Source organism: Cucurbita moschata, unplaced genomic scaffold, assembly GCF_002738365.1.
Source record: "Cucurbita moschata cultivar Rifu unplaced genomic scaffold, Cmos_1.0 Cmo_Scf00010, whole genome shotgun sequence".
NCBI lineage: Eukaryota > Viridiplantae > Streptophyta > Magnoliopsida > Cucurbitales > Cucurbitaceae > Cucurbita > Cucurbita moschata.
In genome coordinates, this window is record NW_019268526.1 from 4527319 (window position 1) to 4550560 (window position 23242).

The following is a 23242-nucleotide window of genomic DNA, read 5'->3' on the forward strand; positions in this document are numbered from 1 at the left end:
TTTTTTTTTTTTTTTTTTTTTTTTTTTAAAAACAAAAAATAGCACAACCACTAAGTTTAAGATTTATTGAAAGTATGAGGACTAAATTGGACATTCGAAAGTATATGGGCTAAAATGGGACAAGTCTCAAAGTAGATGAACCAAAATAGTATTTTTACCCATAAGTTTTCAGTTAATAGATATTTTATTAGTTTGCATCCTAGCAGAGCTGCTACCCTTCTATATGGGTGTGTGTGTGTGTGTGTATAAATATATAAAAAGGAAAATATATTTGAACTCCATTTGCTTTATTATTATAACTATTTTTCATGATCATTGAGGGACATACTGTGAAAGGTGTTTTTCGAGTTCTATAAGAGAGAGGTGTTTACAAAATCATAGCCAAGGTGTTGGCAGATAGGTTAAGAAAATCTAACCTACGATGCTTGTTGAAACTCTAGGCGCGTTTGTAACTGGTTTGACCACATTCTTATTGCTAATGAAGTTATTGAGGACTATAGAATTCACAATCAAGAGAGGGGTTTTAAGGTTGGTTTTGAGAAAGCCTACCACCACGTGGACGGGGTTTTTTTGTGGGCTTCTTTTTTGTATGCCCTTGTGTTCCTTAATTTTTCTAAATGACGGTTAGTTTTGTAACAAAAATAAAAATTAAGGACTCTTAAAATTATATTCAAAACTATTAGCTGACTGAAAATATATAACCTGGACAAGACAGAAAATGAATTTCATATGCGTTTAAAGTGCAAAACCTCTCTGTAATTAGTCACTGTTGATTAAAATTTCTTTTTACCTTTAATCCATTATTATAGGGAAAGGTTCAAGTTCAACGTCATTACCGACCCAAATGGCTATAGTAGCAGCAGCAGTAGCAACTACAGCAATCGCAATTTCAACTCTTAGCGCAAAAGTTGCCACATTAGTAGCTGCAATAGCAGTGGTGGTGCTGATAATCATGGGCACACGTTGGTGGGGTGGCAGTGAAGGCGGTATCAATGCAAAGACTCTAGGTTTCTTTTTTCTCTTAAAATTGTCAAAACTAGTAGAAAATTACTGCACTAAGAATTCTGCCCGTGATGCTTTTCAGTGCATATGTAGTGAGAACTAGGTTTTTTCTATTAATGGGTTTTTCTTCCCTACTAGGAATGAGGTCTAATCAATTTAGTTTCTGTCCTATAATAAGTTGTAAAAAAGTTATCATCTGAAGAATGGAAAAAGACAACAAAAGAGGTCTAGAATTAACTCATTATGGCATATTTAGTATTTGCATCATTTAATTTTTCTTCAGTGCTCGTTAATATTCATTCTTCTCATGAGAGTACATCATGAATGAAGGATTTATTAGTTACCTTCTTCCTTAGGCACTGACCATAGTTCCATCTTTTTTCTTAAGTGTAGATGTCGAACCACAGTATTCTGGAGCAAGAATAGAGGGAGATATCATAACGTTGGGTTTTGTGAAGAAAATGATGGATGATTTCAAGAACCAGAAATCCTTACACAAGCGGTATGTGTTGCACCTCCAATAGTAGGTAATATTTTCTCGATTTAGCATGCGTAATGAGCTTAGTTATTTTACTGATATTCATTTTTCTTTAGATATGTATTCCAGATTCTTCAGCAAGCAAAAAAAATATTTAAAGCTCTTCCATCTTTAGTTGATATAACAATTCCTGAAGGCAAGCGCCTCACAGTTTGTGGCGATATCCATGGTCAGGTCAGTATTACATTCTTTTAGAAAGGCGTATATGATTGTTAGGTTTGATGTCAATTTTGAACACAAACAACCTAGGTGATGCAATGTTCTGATTCTTAATGGGCCTTGACCTAGATGGTGGTTCTCCATAATCAACGTAATGGTTTAAATGATTTTTGGAGCTTATAACGATAAACTTTCGGGTTCCTATGGATACATATGTAGATGTTTCATTGACACTTAGAAAGAATTGTGTGTACTCCTTGCATTCTGCAGTTGACCGCAGCCAAGCACATATTAGTGCAATGAGAGTCTTTTCAAGCGCACACTAGGCCAAAAGAGTTCTCTAATTATGCTCTCCTTAATCTATGCCTGTCGGATCCACCTTTGCAATTTCCTTTGGGGCTTGTAGAGCGTTTCACTGTCCGTGTATTTTGCATCTTTGGCATTTTTTAGTGGAAGTGTTGGTGTTTTTGTTTCCTATATACATACATACATATATATATATATATATATATATATATATATTTGTAGATTGCCTCTCTTGCAAACTGAATTATTTGTGATCTTTTAGTTGCCTGATAATGATGTGTTGCAGTAATCTCTACCATATATGTGGTACTTGAACAGTTGGTTTGAAGTAATATTTAATTCTTCTTTCTCTAAGATGAACTCCGACAATTGTCTAGGCATTTACCTTTTCTTTTACTCTTGTGCCTGTGTATCTTTAAACGTCGTCTCCCTTACGCTTTCATCTTTTGATGCTTGCAGTTTTACGATCTCTTAAATATTTTTGAGCTGAATGGTCTGCCCTCGGAAGATAATCCATATCTGTTTAATGGCGACTTCGTGGATAGGGGATCATTTTCCTTGGAGGTCATTCTGACCCTGTTCGCAGTTAAATGCATGTCTCCATCAGGTGAATTGAATAGAATTCCAAATGGTTAGGAGTTTATATTTTGTATTTGAAGTTGGACCCCGCATATTCACTTCTCCAGCAGATATTATATGGTTATGAGGTTTGACCGGTCGTTTTGTTTCCTTTATATATGTGGCATTTTCCCTTGAGTCTGAAAATGGTTGTGAAGGCAGTTGATCAGTACAGTACAATCTACTCTTAGTTGTTTATCAAACCTATTTCTGGTGCTTTTATTTTGTAAAAAGTCTTCCCGACATTTCGTTTATGCTCACATTTTTAAGGATGGACAGTAAATTCCACCATCTAATCAAAATCCTCCTTTTCCTACTCAGCTATACATCTCTCTAGAGGAAATCATGAGAGCAAGAGTATGAACAAAATGTATGGTTTTGAAGGCGAGGTTAAGACGAAGCTGAATGAAACATTTGTAGAACTGTTCTCAGAAGTATTCTGTTGTTTGCCCTTGGCTTATGTATTGAACAAGAAGGTTTTTGTCGTTCATGGAGGCCTTTTTAGTGATGATGGGGTACAACTCTCTGACATAAGGGCAATAAACCGTTTTCGCGAACCTCCAGAGGAAGGTAAGTTGATCCTTTTATATCTTTTCATGTGTTCCTTTCGTTTATGTTTGAAATTGAGTCACTTTGAGATGGAACTTATGATCATAGTTTTTAAACATAAGATTTCTGCTTGTTCATCAATGGTAAGTTCGTCCCATCATTGCTTGATAGCACTTCATTTTCTTTGTTGGGGCCTTTGTACGACCTTTACTATTTTTTAGTCAACGCAAAGGCATTATAACATGAGATCGTTACCTTTTCCATATTGAAGTAGTGAATTACCAGGTTCCCTGTCCGTTTTCTCCACAGGATTAATGAGTGAATTGCTATGGAGTGATCCGCAACCTTATCTCGGACGAGGTCCCAGTAAACGTGGTGTGGGTCTTTCCTTTGGTGAAGATGTAACAAAAAAATTTTTGCAGGACAATAACTTAGGTATTTGTCATGGTTTGGCTTAGCTACATATAAACTCTGCGTATGTAATTCATTTTATAACTTGTGGATCCTATACTGAAACCACAGACTTACTCGTACGTTCTCATGAGGTGAAAGATGAAGGCTACGAAATCGAGCATGATGGTAAACTCATCACCGTATTTTCTGCTCCAAACTATTGTGATCAAGTAAGTCCTTCGCTTTAAAATCTATGAACATTGTAATTGAGGTGAATACATTTAAAACTACAAACTTATTACTCCACTTGTTAACCACAAGTCTAAAAGTTAAAGCCAACAAGGGGGAAAAAGCCTAGCAAGTATTCCTCGACGACCGTGCCCGTCATAGCATTTCTTTAATGTTTTTACTTCCTGCAGAAGAGAAAGTGACAATTCTATTTTCCTTCTCGTAGCAACTCCCTTGAAGTTGTTTTACTCGGCAGGCTGCTTGCTGTCTTTGGCCTTTATATGAGTATACCTTAGTCCATAGTTTGTTTGAATTTGATAAGCTATCTTCATATGGCAGATGGGCAACAAAGGTGCTTTTATTCGTTTCGAAGCACCCGATATGAAGCCAAACATTGTCACATTCTCTGCCGTGGTCAGTTTTTCCTTTCTCTTCCTACTCCCCTAGCTTTCGATCTCGACTTGGCATTTCTTAAGGCCATTGTGATTTAACCATTGATTTTCTATGGTCCTGCAGCCACATCCTGACGTGAAGCCTATGGCATATGCAAACTTCTTCCAGTTCTTTCAATAGCTAACGTTTACTGCTTTTACACCAAGATTTTACGTTCTACAGGAATCACCGAAGAAGCTGATGCCAAAATGGCAAATTCAGTTACCCATCTATTGATTCTCTTACATAAATATTTTGCCACTGACTTATGAATTATGCTTGGAGTTTCCCTTCATTTTCTGGCCATCGCATTATTTGAATACTCCACATTTCCAGTTTTGATCGAATTTTGCCTGCCAATCAAATCCATATTTGTATTATATTGTATGTTTTATAATTTGTCTATTGTACTTTATTGCTAATAATTTAGAATAAGGTGAAGTTTTGGGAAATTTTGGGACTTATCCTTCCCTAACATGGCTACAACCAAAACATGATCGCTTTCGTGATTGGTTCCTTCCAAATCAAAACGAGTTCTTTTTCATGGAAAAACTCAATCTTCCCTTGAAAGTTACATAGTTTGATTTCTATTCTTGCATTGCTCATTTATTTAATTGATTTAATTTTACACGAAGGTAGAATCTTGGTTAAATTAAAAGAAGTTCTGGTTTGTTTGATAGATTCTTGAGCCTTAAAGAACGTCTATTATTAAGTCCTTAAACTTTATTTTATATACAATAAATTTTTAATATATTCAAAATACCTTAAGTTAAAGTTTAATTTAAGAGAAATAAAATTGAATTTTGTTACCATAAGTCTTTAAATTAAAATTTGAATTTATTAGACATAATTGATAGTTGAATTTATTATATTGGCAATTTAAATTAAAATATTTATACAATTAGCTTCAGTTTGTCTAAATTTAAGCACCATAAGAAATGTTTCTATTTTTAAGGCATATAATCAATTTAGAAACAGTGAAAAATAAACGAAAAATCTAGGAGGAAATTTTCTAAAGTTTTGTTCAATAATTATTTAATTTTTTAGCTTCAGCTTTTTACATGGTGGTTAAAAATCAATATTGCTAATTTATATATCTATTGGTTGTAAGCTTCTGACTCTGCCACGTGGCTACACCCACCTCAAAATAGCATATAGAAGTAAAAGAAGAAAAGAAAAAGATGGAAATTAGAAATTTAGAAAGAAATTAAAAAAATAAAAAATTACCAGTCGTTATCCAGCATCCTACGACGTTGCTCTCGTCGTTTCGGGGGTTCTATTCTCTTTATCCATTCGGTGCGAAGGTCGTCTTCTCCGTCGTCGTTTTGGGCTAACTTCATTCACCAGGTTCCAACTCCCTCCCCCGTTTTTTTCTTTTCTTTTCTTTTCTTTTCTTTTTTCCTTTTAATTTTTTCACACCATTTATATATCACGCTCTCTCACGATTCTCTTAGGGTTTTCTTTCCCTCTCTATTAATTTCTTTCTATTTCTTCGTTGCATCTTTTTCGCGTTATTCGATTCAACTAACAAGTCTGCGCGCGCCAAAACCGAAATATGAATTATCAACCAACTCAATTCTTTTTTTTTTCCTTCATTTTTATCATTTGGATATCGAGATTTGACTAATGAGTAATGACTGATGAAATGGGGTTTCTTACGTTTATGTATCTGTGATAGATTGGTGAATGTTGGGCCAAAACTTTCTTGGATGATGATGCTGGTTTTTTTTTTTTAATGCTAATTCCCTGTCGGACGTTCGGGGATCTTTAGTGGGTCGATTAGAATCTTTTTGAAGATGAAATATGTGGAAACGAAGTTTACTCAGGAATCAGGATTGGTCCTGTTTGCTGCTTTCTTTTTAATTATGGTGAATTGACGTCTTACAGTGTTCAGGTCAGGCGATTCCATGAGTATCTGTTCTATGGATCCCACGTTGGTTGGAGCATACATGTTTTAAAACCTTGAGGGGAAGTTCGGAAGGGAAAGCCTGAAGGGGACAATATTTGCTAGTGGTAGACTTGGGCGGTTCCAAATGGTATCAGAGCTAGACACCAAGTAATGTGCCAGTGAGGACGCTGGCCCTCACAGGAGGTGGATTGTGAGATCCCATGTTGGTTGGAGAGGAGAACGAAGCATTCCTTATATGAGTGTGGAACCCTCTCCCTAGCAAATGCGTTTTAAAATCTTGAGGGGACGCTTGGAAGGGAAAGCCCGAAGAGCACAATATCTGCTAGCTGTGGGCTTGGACGGTTACAAATGGTATAAGAGTCAGACATTGGGCGATGTGCCAGCGAAGACACTGGCCCCCAAGGTGGGTGGACTGTGAGATCCCACATTAGTTGGAGAGGAGAACGAAGCATTCCTTATATGGGTGTGGAAACCTCTCCCTAGCAGACACAAAGAGAAGTCTAGAAAGGAAAATCGAAGAGGATAATATTTGTTAGCCGTGGGCTTGGGGGTATCATGTGTGCTGAAAGTCTGTTACTTCCTGATTGGTCATGTTTGTGCATGTTTGTTTAGGTTACGGTGAAGTTTCCTTGATATGTTTTATAGAGTTGATCAGAACTCGAGCGCATTAATGTGTTCCATGCATATTTGTACAAAATATGACCAACTTATCGATGTTTGATTTAAGTTAAATGGGATTGTTTTTCTTTCATTTTGCTGTTCTGATCAGTGGGAGCGATGGAAGTATCATTAATGGATCCTTATGGGACCAATCCTGGGCCGATCGATAGCTCTGTTCTATATGACCAAGAGAAGCATGTATCCTCAGCAGTTTGGGATGGGCAGGTGCAGTTTCTAATCAGATGAACTTTATTATTGTCATCTGAAATTTAGTGTTCAAGATCATAAATAATGGTTCGATCAAACTAATGTATGAACAGGAGCGTGGTGCACTTAGGTGTCATGAGCACACTTCCAAGCTTGATCAGTGGACACTTACAGCCAAGCAAATTGAACTGGTTGAGAGAGCTGGATTTGGGTACTTAAGATTGATTCCTGCAATTAGTCTTGATAACCCACTAATCTCTGCTTTGGTTGAGAGATGGAGAAGAGAAACAAATACCTTCCACTTGAACGTTGGTGAATTGACTATAACCCTGAAAGATGTTGCTGTCTTACTGGGACTTGCAATTGATGGAGACCCTGTTATTGGTCTAACATATACAACCTGCCACTCTGTGTGTGAGATGTATCTAGGCAGAGCTCCAGATCATGGCTATACAAGTGGTGGAATGGTTAAGCTTAGTTGGTTGAAAGAGCTCTTTTCTCGGTGCCCCGAAGATGCTCCAATGGAAATCGTCGAACGCCATACACGTGCTTACCTTCTTTACCTTGTAGGCAGTACAATATTTTCCACGACAACCGGAAACAAAGTACCTGTCATGTACCTTCCTTTGTTTAAGGATTTTGACCAATGTGGGAAGTTTGCTTGGGGAGCAGCTGCTTTAGCATTTTTGTATAGAGCTCTCGGGAATGCTTCATTAAGATCACAAAGTACCATCAGCGGTTGCTTAACCTTATTGCAGGTTACTTGAAATTATTGGTTCCTATCTCCTACTCTCATCATTTGATCTGTTTATCTTCTTTAGCTGCATTGTCTGTTTGTTTTTTTTAATAAAATGCCCTCGTTGTTTTTGTTTTACTTTCCAGTGTTGGAGTTATTTTCACCTTAATATTGGACGTCCAAAGCTAAATCATGATCCATTGCGTAATCGCTTTCCGTTTGTGCTTAGATGGAAGGGCAAACAAAGCGGTCCGACAGCAAATCGTGATGTCGTTTTTTACCGAAAGGCTTTGGATTCCCTGAAGCCTTGTGATGTAATTTCTATATGTTCTTTCTTTCTAATCTTATTATAGATTCAGCTGAGTGTGACCACATTTGTACTTTATCTTCTAGGTGGAGTGGCTACCTTATAGAAATATGGATAGTATCCTAATGCCTGATGATATTAAAAGCTCTCTGATACTTGGGGGGGCAAAGACAATGTTGATATGCTTTGATAAAGCAGAGAGGCATCTTCCTAACCGTTGTGTAAGGCAGTATGGTATGCTTCAGGCGATCCCAGAAGATGTACGACGGTGGGAAAGAAAAAGCCGGGGCGTCGACGGAGGAGTTGACCTATCAGCGAAAATGGAAGTTGAGCTTAATGAATGGGGAAACCGTAGACTCCAGATTGTTGATGGTGATGATAGTGTAGATGAGAATGGATACATGCAATGGTACCTGAAAATTACTCGTAGGTTGATTGGGAGGCCTATATCTCTCTCATCTGAGTTTCAGAGGACGGTAAGTTCATAATTTTAAGGTTATTATGCAAATTTTGTTTAGTTTTAATCTTTTTAAGCTTTAGCAGAATTCTGGGTTGAGGGATATTGCACACATAGCAGATACATTCTCAACCAATGGGTTAGATCAGCAACAAATTGATTTGATTTCAAGGATAAGATATATTGCACATGAATGTTTAAGAGGCCAAATTGGAGGTCCAATTATATTGCCCTCCAGTCCCGAGATCGAACTCGGGAAACGAACAAGGGGAAAAGAGAAGGTCAGAAGGAAAGGTACAGGAAAACGTTCGAGGAAGGACGACCAATTGCAATACAATGCTGTTGGTGAGGACAACCAATCTCATTTTTGTGATTCTGCCATTGAGGTTGATCAATTACAACTCCACATGAATAGAGAGTTATGTTCTGTGGACTCGGAGGTTGATCATTTACCGCTTATCGACGAAGTCGACGAGGATGATAGTATGCAGTTATGTGATCCCAACATAGGGGTTGACCATCCTGACATGATCCATAATGCCACAGGGGGAAACATGGCTGAGTTAAGCCATGCTGATATCAAACTCGACGAAGCCAAGCTATGCGACACACCGAAAGAGGTTAATGGCCTCCATATATCCGATACAATAAACGAAGTCGTAGATACTCATATTTGTTGTGCAATGGATGCTGGCCATCCACTGCATTTCTCTACATCTAAGGAAGCCAATTATCATTCGACCGAGGACGTTAATCTACTGAAGTTTCCGAAGACAGCTAACAATATTGACAATTCTGAGCTTTGCCATGGCTCTATTAAGAGCTCTCCTCACACAGATGAACGTGCAGCCCAAGGCTAAAGCCTATATTTTGGATGGATGATAGGCTTAGTCATTTGAAGCTCTCTGATGACTTTGGGATGCAAATTTTTTTATAAGTCATTCATATTTGGTGAGTGACATAATCTTTATTCTACGCTTTTTATTTATATATTTTGAATTGGGAAGTAATTTCAAACTTTCCCTTGGAACAGAGCACACTTGGAAGTTCTTGAAGCAAGTAGGGTAGCCCGAAAGGAAACAATCGTTAGCTACCACTGCCGGTGAGTTTTCGATTTCTGAAGTTTTGAAAGTGTCTAATAAGTTCGTGTTTAATATGTTTATAGAACTTTGCAAGCTCTGTGACTTAAAAAATACTAAATAGACTCGGATTTTAAAGTTTAAAAAGACTAAATTTGTTATTTGACCTTTTAACTTGTAGAGACTGTCGATTTTAAATGATGTTAGAGTTGTGGTTGCGAATATGAGCTGATGAAATTTGGGACATACATACAGCTTGTCGTTTTTGTATGAATGACCATGTTTTTTCTTTGATGGTTTAGGGTTTTTTTTGTTGGATTTGGAACTGGAGGTGAAGAGACAAAGCTCACATTCAGTAACTTTTGTTGGGTAGAGAGTATACTACCAAGAGTGGTCTCCGAAGGGCAGTGAGGGACAATAAATGAATCCTGTATTTATTTTATTTTTCATTGATTAATTAGATTGTACTGATATTTACTTCATCCCAATCTGGTTGAATAATCGGATGGTTCCTTTTTGTTTATTAAATAAACATCTCTGTACTTCTACTTTGTATCAAATCTGCTCATTTTTTAACGGAGATTCAAACCTCTGATTGTGGAATGGGGTAATGCCCATGAAGCTCCTAGCTCGGCCGTATGTCGGTTGAGAATCACGACTCTCCACAATGGTATGATATTGTCCACTTTGAGCATAAGCTCTCATGGCTTTGCATTGGGCTTTCCTAAAAGGCCTCATACCAATGAAGATGGTATTGCTCACTTATAAACTCATGATCTTCCATGAAATTAACCAATGCGACTCACTCCCAATAATCTTCAACATGCCCCATTGGCCTAGCGGAAAGGGAAGGACTGTCAGGCCGTATGCCTATGGGTACAGATTTTTTTGAAAAAGTACGGGCTGACTCGGAGACTTGGAACCTTCGCTTAGCCTTTTAAAAAAATGTTGTGACAAATGCGTGAACAATCGAGATTACGTTAGGATTTTAAGCTTTTTCTAATTGTGTTTTGTGAAGTTTTTATGATGAAACAAGAATATATATGGAATATTATGTGTCCAAAAAGCTGAAACACATGCGCCTCTCTTTGTTTTATTTTGAAGTTCCCAATCAAAATAAGCATCTGAATCACTTCAATCACATCCTCCCCCTCGCAGATAGCCATTCGAAATGATACCATAAACCAATCCAACAACTCCTCTTTGAACTGACCACTCTCCCAAATTCCACTCCACAGCCCAGCAATGCTCTGTTTCTTCCCACACTCTCTGCTTCTTCTTCTTCTTCTTCCTCTGTTTTCACTTCCCTCTGCTTCCTCCTCCTCAACCATGGCTGCCATGAATGTTGCAGCACCCAATTCCATGCTTCCCTTTGAAGCTGAGACTCTTTTCAAGATCATGGAGTCCTTGTCCTCCGATCAAAACTGGCGGCTCTCTCACCCCAACCCTTGTCAGCCAGGCGCCTCATGGCCTGGCTTGGAGTGCATATCAGCTCCCAATAACAGTCATCTCCTTCATGTCTCGAGGCTTCACTTTGGTACCTCGCCTAATCCTACTTGCAAACCCACTGCCACATTCCCTTCATTCATCTTTGATCTCCCTCTTCTTCATTCTCTCTTCTTTTTCAATTGTTTCACTCACACCAACACCACTCTCTCTGTTTCCCCTACAGCCTTCTTGAATTCCTCCTTACAACAGCTTAGCTTCCGATCCAACCCGGCGCTTGTCGGTCCGATCCCACCTCGACTTTCTTCCCTTAAGTCCTTGAAGATCCTCACATTGTCTCAGAACTGCCTTTCCGGGACGATTCCGCCTCAGATTTTCGGCTTGGTGTCCTTGCTGCACCTTGACTTGAGCTACAATTTGCTCACAGGCACCATACCAATTCAGTTGGGTAAGCTCAGAAGCCTTGAAGGACTGGACTTGAGCTATAATTCACTCACTGGACCAATCCCAACCTCAATTGGCCAACTGGGTCTGCTTCAAAAACTTGACTTGAGCTCCAATTCACTCACAGGCAACATCCCTGATACTATTGAGAAGGTGAATTCCTTGGTGTTCTTGGCTTTGAGCAGCAACCAACTTGGTGGGCACTTCCCAAAAGGATTGGAAAAGCTGCAGAACTTGCAATACTTCATCATGGATGATAATCCAATGCAAATTCCTCTGCCATTAGCAGTTGGTAAACTAATGAAACTTCAAGAACTCAGGCTTGCAAGCTGTGGCTATTCTGGCATCATTCCACCAAGTTTTTCACTCCTGAAAAACTTGACCACTTTATCATTGCAAAACAATCATTTAAGTGGCCAAATCCCTGTTGGATTCAGTGGTCTTTCTCATATATATCACTTGAATCTCAGCAGAAACTCCCTCACAGGCGCTGTGCCTTTCAACTCAAGCTTCTTGAAAAGGCTGGGCAAGAACTTGGATCTCAGTGGCAATCCAGGCCTTTGCTTTAGCCCTTCTGAACCCACTGCCCAGAAAATTGGTGTCAATGTCTGTGGAAGCAATCAGGAAGATGGCTCATTCATCCAACCAATGAACGAATCTACTGCTAAATCAAGCTTCTGTAATCCTTTTGCTTTTGTTATTTGTTTGTTTTTGCATCATTTAATCTTCCATTATGATCTCATTTTTGTTTAAATTGATTCATTCTGCTTCAAATGACTTCTTCATTTAACTTGAAACCAAAGAATCAAATTCAAAATGGGTCAAGTCAAAGTTGGAATATCCAAAGGACATTGTGAAAAAGAGATAAGAGTTGCTATCAAAATTCCAAAACAACATGTCGTTCTCAGTGCCATTATTGAAGATGGTTCCACACGCTTGTGCAAAGCGAGACAACTCCTGACATTCATTTGATCACACATGGCCTGTGCTGATTTCTTTAAAACCCTTACAAGGCTGCAGCTTTCCCAATGAAGGATCCAAACTTTGTCACTGTATTATCACGAGAGCCATCCGATCATAACGTTTCTTATAAAGGAGTGGAAACTTCTCCCTAACATATGTGTTTTAAAACTCTGAGGCTAACGACAATACATAACGAGCCAAAATAGACAATATTTGATAGTGGTGGGCTTGTACTGTTACAAATGGTATTTGAGCCAGATACAGGGCGATGTGCCAGTGAGGACGCTAGCTCCGAAGGGGTGGATTGTGAGATTCCACGTTGGTTGGAGAGGGAAACAAAACACTTCTTATAAGAATGTGGAAACTTCTCCCTAGCACACATGTTTTAAAACCATGACGCTGACAGTGATACGTAACATGCCAAAATGGACAATATTTGCTAGTGGAAGACTTGGGCTATTTCAAATGGTATTAGAGCCAGACATCGGGCGGAGTGCCAGTGAGGACGCTTGGCTCCCAAGGGAGTGGATTGTGAGATTTCACATTGGTTGGAGAGAGAAATAAAACACTTATTATAAGGGCGTGAAAACTTCTCCCTAGCACACATGTTTTAAAACCGTGAGGCTGATGACGATACGTCATAGGCCAAAACAGACCGTATTTACTAGCAGTAGGTTGTACGATTACACCACGAAACAAAAAAAACAAGAAAAATGAGTGAAAAAGAGGAGTTAGAAAATTTGAAAAAGCAAACAAGTGGGGCACATTGGGACAGGAACAGTAGAGGTTGATGAAACAAGACCATCAGAAGAAACTGACTCCAAAAGGACACTTGAATTTTGTAGGAGCTGGAAAGCACCCACCAAACTCAAAACAAAATTTACTTTAACATTTCACAAACAGTGATAAAAAGTAAAAATATGTTACATAGTATCATTACTCTCTTATTCTCTGTAGTTTTTCACTTTCTGAAAGTTACCTCTTTACTGCAGAACTTTGTTTTTACTTTTACATAATATGAATGGAAACTTACCCTTTTTTCATGGCAATGGAATATGACTGTTGATGAATGCTGTTCAAACAAAATTCAACCATTTTATGTTCGTCGGGATAGATTTCCGATCTACCAACTATTTGAAATGTTGGCACCTTACTAAATCACAAGTTTAATACCTTGATCTCGACTTTGGTGTTAGGTTATATGATTTATCTTATTTCATTAAAGTTTCGATAAAAGTTTAAATTTATTGTAATCGAACGAGTTAGTGCATGTAGTAAATCTTGTCTTAAGTCTTTCGTAACGCCATTTTCACCCCATTGATATTGGTGACTTGGTTGAGAAATTAGCGTAGTGATCCAGTAAAGTTTGAAAATAAATTGTGACACCCGAGTAAATAAAGAACACATAAATTAACCGAGACCATGTCCGAATAAGAGCAATCTTGAATATATGATAAGAATAGTTTAAAATAACTGAAATTTTCGGTGACTCGAATTTTATAGTTAATCGTGTGTTTTGCTCAGTGGAGTTGTATGTAAATACTATTAAATATTATTTGTGTTGTTATTTAGAGGTAAAATTGATTTATTTTTTTATTAAAAATGCTTTTAAAATGTAAATATGTAAGGCCTTAATATTTCACGTGTAAGGGCCTTTCCCTCCAAATTTCACCTTCCAGTTTCTCCCGCTCGCGGCTTTCCGCATCGACCAGCTCTAAGCTCCACCGTTTTCCATGGCATCGGAGTTCCTGTTACCTACATCCAAATCGTGCTCCTTGAAGTCTGTTCCATATCAGGCACTTCTCTGATGCGTCCTTGCCGCCGCTCTCTCCCGACGGTTCTTCTCAAAATGCAGAGCTGCAAAGTGCGCATTGTCCTGAGAAAATAGTCAGAAAAGCTACGGCTACCTTGTCTGTGAATCAACTCGAGCTTTCCAGATTCTCCGCCATTGCCGAAACCTAGTAATCCTCGAATTCTCTAAATAGATGCATTGTTTAGATGATTTCTTTTCGTTGAAGAAATAGAGTTGGCGATTTAGAAATTTGAAAGTATTTGGTAGCGTATAGGGTTTAATTCTTGTTGCAAATGTAGGGAATATGATATTTAGATGGTTGGAGATCTTTTAGGTTTCTCTCCTTCATTTTACTGGAAATCAATCCTTTGTCACCTGGTCCGATTCTTTTACACACACACGACTGTGCAACGAAACTTTCATAACATTTTATCACTACATATCGAATCGCGAGGCTTGAAGGTTCTATATAGATGGCATGTATAACCTTTATTAATCCTTATGTAGGATCATATATCTAGTGCCAATCCAAGCAGAGACCTCTTATAAATAAGAATGAATTCTTTTGATATTTAGTGTGTTGCAGTCTCTAATTTGGTGAAGCAAGAAAAAGTATACAATAGCTTTTCAGTCATTTTATTTATATGGCGGTATGTGTGAATATCTCATTTGTTGCTGGATAATATGTGAATTCTCAAAGTTTGCAACATATGTGTTTTTGTGAACGTGTCTCTGATATCATCCACGTCTTGCTATTAATCGTGTTCATGGCCAGTGCCCTTTGAATATATTTCATTCTAGATCATAGTTCATGCCATAGTAAGGATTAAAGCACCTGGTAAAATTTGTAAAGAATGGGGAGCTTTGGTTTTCAGGTGGGAATCTGAAGGGCAGTTTAAGCCATTCCATGTATTGAATCCTACGAGAGTCTCACTTATCAGATCCAGTCTTTTCCGGCATTTTAAGTAGTTCACCAGACCTTCCATAATGGTATAATATTGTCCACTTTGCTTTTAGTTTTTCCAAAAAGGCTCACGGAGATGTATTCCTTACTTATAAACCCATGATCAACCCCTTAATTAGTCGACGTGGGGCTCCACCCTCTTATCCCGGATCATTTAGGCACATTGGTTCCAGTAACTATCATGATGGCTGAGTACTGACTCTACATTGAACCCTTTCTATTTTGGTAATCCATGTAGTTATGTAACCTTTTTAGTTTTCTTTAGGAAGAACCACTACTACCATTCTATTACAGAATAGTCATAGTTTTAATTAAGAATTAGGCAATTGCTTGCATATTCATTCATATTCATTTTATGTAGGATAGTAGTGTTCAAAACTTGATTTCCTATTGATGGGTTCTGGTTCTTTCAGTTACACAGGATTAACTAACCAGAATTCCTCCCTAGAATTCCTAGAGTAAAATTATATGTATAGAATGGTCTTGAGCAGTGATTCGAGATATGATATGGTATTCAATCTAGTGAAACTAATATATATTTTTCTTACCACATACAGTCCCGGGAATTCTAATGGTTGAGCTTCCTTACCCCTGAAGAATTGGTTCTGATATTCCAACGCGCCTCTATTTCAGTAAGACTAATGCATAAATATCCATATCTTTTATGTTTCTACTTCACCCTTCTTCAGCGGTCGCTGTTTTCTCTTGTCGCATCACCCAATTCATGTATGGCTGGTTGTTTCAGGTGAAGAGATGGCTGGATTTGTGTGCAATCCCTTAACCGGGCAATGGTCCCTTTCAGATGACACCAGTGTAGATTACATCGCGTTTGGTTCAAAAATCAGCCAGCAAACAAACTAACAAAGGTACAATCTTAATCCTCACATAACAAGTCTTAATTTTGCCCTGAAACTGAATAGTTACCCTTAATCAACTTCCCTCTAAACATGCCCTTAAAAACCTTGTTTTCTTTGTTGCGTATAGGGCCTTCCAATCTCATATAAACAATAAGAAAATCTCAATTTTGAGCTGGAAAGGGAAGAAAAACATGCTCTGAATTGCACTTCACTCTTAATTATTACTCTGAATATTAGCTTAGGCATGGATATCGCGTACTTTTTGAAGTGCGTAAATTAAAGTTTTTTTTTTTTCACTAATCTATTCTTTGTACTTAGATTTACTGAGTTCAGCAAAATATTGTTTCTTTGAAAAATAACATTTTTATTATTTTGCTTACAAAGATTCGAATTGAAGTTTTAAAATAAAAAAAAGATAAATAAATAAATTCAGTTTTTTTTTTTTGTGAGAATAAAAAATAAATAAATATATTATATTATAAATTGTTTGATATTGTAAAATAATAATATGCAAAATTTTAATATAAATATATTTCTAATTTCTATTTCCATATCTGTACTTACCTTTTCATTATCCTTGTTGAGTCTCCCAAGACCATTATCACCAGGCCCCACTTTTTCTAGACGATAGCTGCTCGGGATTCGGATAACGCTTCATCGGGGCCGTTGATTTATCAAGTTGATCATGTTTCCATCACAAAGATCGGCCAATCACAGTCGCTCGTAGGTGGCATTGGGTGAGTATAGTAACATTGAATCATTATATGAAAATTAACATGAAAATAAATATCAATAATTAATTTTTATGAATCATTATATGAAAATTAACATGAAAATAAATATCAATAATTAATTTTTATGAATTATCTAATGGTTTGGAATTTATTGATCAAGGCCCGTGGTTTCCTCTGAAATATTTGTCAATACCAATTATCTTATTAATTTTTCAATATTGAGATTTTGGTCTTTTAAGTTATTGTCTGGAAATTACGTGTTGGACTTGCTTGTACCATAATATAACATTCTTTGCCTAAATTTCGTATGTAGAAAGCAATTTCCTAATTCTAATTATTTCATATGCTAGACTTTTTATATAAATAAAACTTTAGAGAATTTTGTATAATTTATCTTTATCATTGTTATTTTTAATGTCTTTAAATTCATCACATACTCAAGTTTGGTTCAAATTTGATTTACGTCTTATTGTAGATCGGTCATTTATTATTCAATTTGAAATTTTATCTATTGTTTGGCTTTGATATTGGTTTGATTTGATTTTTTTTTGTTCGGCCTATGTGTCTTTTGGATCTTTTGTTTAGAAGCGTATTTGAACTATTGACGTATGTGCAATCTTTTGTTCTAACCCGCTGAGCTACTTAAACTACTTTTTCTAAATCTTTTTTCTTCGAAATATTAGCTTTATTTTACTACTTGATTAGTAAGGATTTTTTTTCCCAATATAAACAGAGTTACTTGTAAAGAATTATTTTATGATATGTTTCGATTTTATATCAAATTGGCAAGCTCTCATAGTGTGACAGACGGTGTGTACAAGGCCCCAGAACGAACTCAACGCCGTATGGAGATTGACGATTACTAGCAATTCCAACTTTGTGCAGGTGAGTTGTAGCCTACAATCCGAATTGAAGATGGATTTTTGAAGTTAGCTCACCCTTGGGATCAAATTGCTTTTTTTTGTATATTTAGTCTTATGTTAATCTACATTTTTTTTAATCATTATGAGATAACTAGTAACTAAATTGTGATGATTTTATGGAATAGTTTGACTTAGTTGATATATTTTTGGTAGGAAAAAAATGGAGCGAGGAAAGTACACGTGGCATGAGCTCACAGTTATCCGCCCTTTTTTTTCTTCTTCTTGTCCAAAGAGCTTTCTCACACCTTTTAAATGCGAGCAATTTTCGCTTCGTTCTTGAGAGAAACTGTATCGCCTTTTTTACTTCAGAGAATTTAGAAGCGGAATCGGAGAATTGTTAGATTATTTGCTTTCCTGTCCGTATATTGTTTGGTTGTAATCTCAGTCGTTTAGAATCTCATTTCCGTCGATCGGAAAGGAAAACAGATGCCCACCGACATGGAATTGTCGCCTTCGAACGTTGCTCGTCATCGCTTGGCCGTTCTGGCGGCGCATCTGAGCGCTGCGTCCTTGGAACCACCGGTGATGGCTTCGTCCCTCGAGGCTCATTGCGTGTCAGCTCAGACCATGGTTGCGCCACCTGAATTGGTGAAGGGTACGTTGACGATTGTAGATGAGAGAACTGGAAAGAGGTATCAGGTCCAGGTATCTGAAGAAGGCACGATTAAGGCCACCGATTTGAAGAAGGTACACGAATTAATGGATCTGTAATATATTTTCCCGTATTTGAATCGGTTTATTCGTTTGTTTGGTTGTTGATTTTACTTGAGGCTGGTCAGATGCGCGTGATGAAGTTTTTCTTGTGTTGTTTGATATCTTGGAATCTTCGTGGTGTTATTTATTTAGGCACCGATTTTAGTTTAATGACTTTTCTCGTAATATTTGTAGATAACTACAGGACCAAATGACAAGGGGCTTAAGCTGTATGATCCAGGCTATCTCAACACGGCTCCAGTTCGGTCGTCGATCAGTTATATTGATGGTGACTTGGGAATTCTTAGGTACAGAGGCTACCCGATTGAGGAATTGGCTGAGAGTAGTACCTATGTGGAAGTTGCATACCTCTTGAGTAAGCCTTCGAGGAGCTATCACTTTACTATTTTGTTGGTCTAAAATCATTGTGGTTGTGTATGATATTTCATATTTCGTTCGCTGATGTAATGCCTGATTTGTTCCAGTGTATGGGAATTTGCCTTCTCAGAGTCAATTGGCAGACTGGGAGTTTGCTATTTCTCAGCATTCGGCTGTACCGCAGGGACTTTTGGTGCGATTGCATTGTTCTATTGAGTTTTCCTACACATATTTCTTTATATAAATTTCATTGTCTGAAGGGCTTCTTATTGATAGAGTTCTCTCTTATCTCAATAGGATATTATTCAAGCAATGCCTCATGATGCACATCCAATGGGTGTGCTTGTTAGTGCAATGAGTGCTCTATCTGTCTTTCATCCAGATGCCAATCCTGCCCTTAGAGTAAGTTGATATTTTTGGATCTCAGTTTTTATTGTATATTAAGGTTCTGCTCCATTTTAAAGATCAGGCTCATATTGATTTTTAATCGAAAGACAGACTAAGGGACCAATTATTTCATTTCTTCCTTCTTGACTCATCCACTGCTCTCTCTCAAGAAAAGATTAAAAAATGAAGAAAATAAAATGAAAAAGGGGAAGTTCCCTGGGTTCTTGGGTCCCTCCTTCCCCCTCCTTCTAGAAGCTGTCAACCCAGCTTTAAAGTCAAGTGCCACTTTCGTTTAATTAACATTAATGAGAACGAGAAACTATACCTGCTTGAACTGATTATTTTGTACGCTGTGGCTCTTCTAGAAATTTTTTTTAGGGCATACTGTGGAGAAAGTTCTATTTTTCACTTTCTGTATACAATTAACATTTAAAACTGCATGTTGTCTTTACTTTAACTGAATAACTTATATATGTAGTTCATCGTACTTCAGTTATTTTTTATGCAGCAGATTCTCTTAAAATGGCATCAATAGCCACGCATAGATGGGAAATCCATCTCGAGAAGGAAGAAACCTTCATTGAAGTAAAATTCACATGTTCATCAGTTAGAAGTCCCAATTACAACCTGATTTTGGATTTATATGGTATTACAAGAAAATTGGAAAATACTATATAAAAACGTAAGAAAGCTGATAAAAAAATCTATATAAACTAACATAATAACTGTACAACTCTTGATGAAAGCTTCATGATGTCGTTGTTACTCTGTGCATCTATCTTTTAAGGCTTTGTGATGTGAAAGGTTTTTTTGTATTTAGTCGTGTACCATTGTTTTGCTGTAGGGACAAGATCTTTACAAGTCTAAGCAAGTGAGAGACAAACAAATAGCTCGTATTATAGGGAAGGTATGCTTTCTATGAGCATTTTGTCAGCTAAGATAATTTCATCAGTTTTTGTTATGCCAGTATTACTTTTTTGGTTTGCCTGCCAATGTAATTTTTTATAGAATGTTCATTATAGTTTGAGACCTCCATGTACTTCCTTCTAGATGTATGGAACTACCAACTAATTTGTTGGGTATTTTCTCTGAATTTATAGGCTCCCACCATTGCAGCAGCAGCTTATCTTAGACTTGCTGGAAGACCTCCAGTTCTCCCTTCCAGCAATCTTTCTTATTCGGAGAATTTCCTGTACATGCTTGATTCTTTGTAAGTTGCCTAGACATCTTTGTTTTCATTAATATACGAGGACAGGTTCTATTATGTAATAGAAATGCCATCTTATTTACCTTTGCTAAATTGAATACTTGTGTGAGTAGTATAGCATTGTACTTGCTATCCAGGATCTAGAAAAACAAAGGCTTTGGGCCTGATCCAGACTTTTATCTATGCAGGGGTAATAGGTCTTACAAACCCAATCCTCGGCTTGCTAGAGTCCTCGACATTCTATTCATCCTTCATGCAGAACATGAAATGAACTGCTCAACATCTGCTGCTCGCCATCTGGCTTCAAGGTAGACAGCTTTTGTACCAATGTCCTGACTAAATTAGGGCATCTATTATTCCTGTCTGATCCCTTCTCTTTATGGCTTTTCAGTGGTGTTGATGTGTTCACTGCTCTTTCTGGAGCTGTCGGAGCACTGTATGGCCCTCTTCATGGTGGGGCCAATGAGGTAAGCATAAAAGCAATTTCCCCCAGCGATTGGAATCAGCTAGTTTCTCTCCATGGATTAAACACTACCACTTTGCTCTTTTGTGACATTCTCGATTTGTTTTGGTTCATTTCTTTTGTTTTCCTGATGATTCTAGGCTGTGCTTAAAATGCTAAGTGAGATTGGAACTGTTAATAATATTCCAGAATTCATCGAGGGTGTTAAAAACAGGTACTTGCCACTTTGTGCCCATAAGTTAAATTTTTACTTGGTTGTTCTCTTTTTGTAGTGTGAAAGAACTGGTAGACACCACTTTGTACCAATGGACTTTATCTTACTTCCCGAGGATCTTTATTTTTTGTTTTGTTAACTTGGGAATGCTAGTTAGATTGCTCACGTTACTTAGTTCTCCAGGAAAAGGAAGATGTCAGGTTTTGGCCATAGGGTGTACAAGAACTACGATCCAAGAGCTAAGGTTATTAGAAAGCTTGCCGAAGAAGTGTTTTCCATTGTTGGTCGGGATCCTCTCATTGAGGTATTTGTCTGACAATTGTTTCCATGTGAAAATGCGATCTGCTTACACTCTCTAAGAGCGAGAAGCAATTCCTCTTTGAGCATTGTTTAACAATGATTATGGTGCCATATAGGTGGCTGTTGCTCTGGAGAAGGCTGCTCTTTCAGATGAGTATTTTGTCAAGAGGAAATTATACCCAAACGTTGACTTTTACTCCGGATTAATATATAGGTAGGAAGGTATATTTTAGTTTTCTAATGAAGATATGCAAGTGATCCGTCTCTTGAGGAGTCGATAACTGATGACGTGTTTGATCAGGGCTATGGGATTTCCACCTGAATTTTTCACTGTGCTGTTTGCAATCCCTCGAATGGCTGGATACTTGGCACATTGGCGAGAATCGCTGGATGATCCCGACACTAAGATAATTCGACCTCAACAGGTTAGTTCTCTTCTCACCAGATCTTTGTAAACTATCTTCTCAGACTAGATAGCACGAAACTTGGTATGATGCTAGCTATGAGTTCAGTTAAACCTTATTCTCTGTTCATTCATGGAACTCAGGTCTACACTGGGGAATGGCTGCGACATTATATACCACCCAACGAACGACTTGTACCGGCCAAGGCGGACAGGCTCGGTCAGGTTTCCGTTTCCAACGCCTCCAAGCGCCGACTGTCTGGATCGGGGATCTAGGCTAGTTCGGATTCATCCAAATCAAATGTAGGAGAATAAAACAATGCATCGCAAGGAAAACAACACTTATGTTGTACAAAGTTGCAAAGTAGAACAACGTTAGAGATAAATCCTCCTTCAAGAATAAATGCTCTACTTCGCCATTTGTATGCAGCGTGTAAGTTTCTTGTTTAAGTAGGATGCGGTATTGTAATTTCCAGTATTTTAGAGGACTTTATGTTGTACCCTTATTATCATATTCTCCTTTCCAGTTGTAAGGAACTGGATGTGTCGAATTGTCCTGCAATTTCTTCTTCTCCTTTTTTTTGTTTTTTTTTCTTTTCATTTTACCACTCTTTTTAGTAATTTCCACTCTTAATATATATATATATATATATATATATATATATATATATATATTAGTTTAGAATCTTAGTTTACAAAGATTCTGGTATCTCCGGATAGGGGTTTAGGAAGATCGATCGAGAGCAATGGGAATTTTACGAGGGGTTTATAAGAGGACGAATCCATCTTCTAAAAAGCATCCATAGACGCAAACCAATCTACAGCCACGGCCACAGCCACAGCCATGGAAGTGGAGCTTCATTGTCAGAACCAGAGACAAGAACTCGAGATGAAAATCAAAACCCCTTATGAAGAAAACGCCATATTCCAATCCCAGTTACAGACGCGAAAACGAAAAGGAACAAATGGGGCGTCAAATTCACACAATCTGTCAGCAATTATGGCGGACGGGGAACCAACAGAGGCAGCTAATTGGCATATTGGGCGCAGATTTGCTGCAGCGTCAGCCGAGCAAAAGGAGGAAAATGAGGAAACTGAATGAGTTAATGGATGAAGAATGGTGGGAGTTTGAGAGAGATGAGAAGAATGGTTTGAAGAAGAAGGTGATGGTTCCTCCATTGGAGCTGATGGGGAAGCTGGAATTCCATTGGGGTTCTGTGAGGATTTGCTCTGCAATGTGGCGCAGGCTGAGGGGAAGGGAAGGGAAGGGAAGGGAAGGGAAATGGATGCCGAAGTTGTGGGGTTGAAGAAAGAAGGGGAAATGAGAAGGAGAAGGGAAGAAGGCGTCAAAACATTTCTAAACGATTCGATTCTGTTCTAAAGTTAGTGGAAAAAAAAACATTTCTAAACGATTCGATTCTGTTCTAAAGTTAGTGGAAAAAAAAACATTTCTAAACGATTCGATTCTGTTCTAAAGTTAGTGGAAAAAAAATG

The 23242-nt window shown here is 37.7% G+C and overlaps 4 protein-coding genes, 1 long non-coding RNA gene and 1 pseudogene across 8 annotated transcripts in view; all 6 read left to right on the forward strand.

The window, feature by feature from the left end:
- LOC111448811 (serine/threonine-protein phosphatase 5-like) overlaps positions 1-4636 on the forward strand; it is an 8756-nt gene extending 4120 nt beyond the window's left edge. The window contains exons 6-15 of the mRNA XM_023088575.1: positions 810-1007; positions 1396-1504; positions 1597-1714; positions 2465-2612; positions 2945-3193; positions 3482-3607; positions 3695-3795; positions 4133-4207; positions 4310-4501; positions 4542-4636. Of these exons, the coding sequence (XP_022944343.1) occupies positions 810-1007; positions 1396-1504; positions 1597-1714; positions 2465-2612; positions 2945-3193; positions 3482-3607; positions 3695-3795; positions 4133-4207; positions 4310-4366 (1181 nt within the window). The 3' untranslated portion in view covers positions 4367-4501; positions 4542-4636. The remainder of the gene's footprint in view (positions 1-809; positions 1008-1395; positions 1505-1596; positions 1715-2464; positions 2613-2944; positions 3194-3481; positions 3608-3694; positions 3796-4132; positions 4208-4309; positions 4502-4541) is intronic.
- Positions 4637-5464: 828 nt separating this feature from the next.
- LOC111448810 (protein MAIN-LIKE 2-like) lies at positions 5465-10105 on the forward strand. 2 transcript variants are annotated; one of them, XM_023088574.1, is made up of 8 exons: positions 5465-5572; positions 6904-7019; positions 7115-7759; positions 7884-8051; positions 8131-8520; positions 8588-9452; positions 9535-9603; positions 9883-10105. In XM_023088574.1, the coding sequence occupies exons 2-6, from the start codon at positions 6912-6914 to the stop codon at positions 9359-9361; spliced, it is 2085 nt and encodes a 694-aa protein (XP_022944342.1). In that variant the 5' UTR covers positions 5465-5572; positions 6904-6911; the 3' UTR covers positions 9362-9452; positions 9535-9603; positions 9883-10105. The 2 variants fall into 2 exon arrangements, with proteins under 2 accessions (XP_022944342.1, XP_022944341.1); XM_023088573.1 differs by having other exon boundaries at positions 9535-10105.
- A 222-nt stretch (positions 10106-10327) lies between these two features.
- Positions 10328-12240, forward strand: LOC111448814 (protein TOO MANY MOUTHS-like). 2 transcript variants are annotated; one of them, XM_023088578.1, is made up of 2 exons: positions 10328-11117; positions 11253-12240. In XM_023088578.1, the coding sequence occupies exons 1-2, from the start codon at positions 10826-10828 to the stop codon at positions 12221-12223; spliced, it is 1263 nt and encodes a 420-aa protein (XP_022944346.1). In that variant the 5' UTR covers positions 10328-10825; the 3' UTR covers positions 12224-12240. The 2 variants fall into 2 exon arrangements, with proteins under 2 accessions (XP_022944346.1, XP_022944345.1); XM_023088577.1 differs by having other exon boundaries at positions 10328-12240.
- A 1856-nt stretch (positions 12241-14096) lies between these two features.
- Positions 14097-17666, forward strand: LOC111448817. Of its 2 annotated transcripts, XR_002711482.1 has the most exons (5): positions 14097-14394; positions 15101-15190; positions 15935-16055; positions 16671-16783; positions 17571-17666. It is a non-coding gene; the product is annotated as an uncharacterized LOC111448817 (long non-coding RNA). The 2 variants fall into 2 exon arrangements; XR_002711481.1 differs by lacking the exon at positions 17571-17666 and having other exon boundaries at positions 16671-16784.
- Positions 17667-17883: 217 nt separating this feature from the next.
- On the forward strand, positions 17884-22319 carry LOC111448813 (citrate synthase, glyoxysomal). The gene is made up of 13 exons (XM_023088576.1): positions 17884-18390; positions 18592-18772; positions 18882-18967; positions 19072-19176; positions 20006-20068; positions 20262-20371; positions 20557-20676; positions 20760-20835; positions 20972-21045; positions 21229-21349; positions 21462-21559; positions 21647-21770; positions 21893-22319. Exons 1-13 carry the CDS (start codon positions 18130-18132, stop codon positions 22022-22024), a joined length of 1551 nt encoding a protein of 516 aa, XP_022944344.1. The 5' UTR covers positions 17884-18129; the 3' UTR covers positions 22025-22319.
- LOC111448655 lies at positions 22152-23129 on the forward strand (annotated as a pseudogene).
- Positions 23130-23242: the final 113 nt, after the last annotated feature.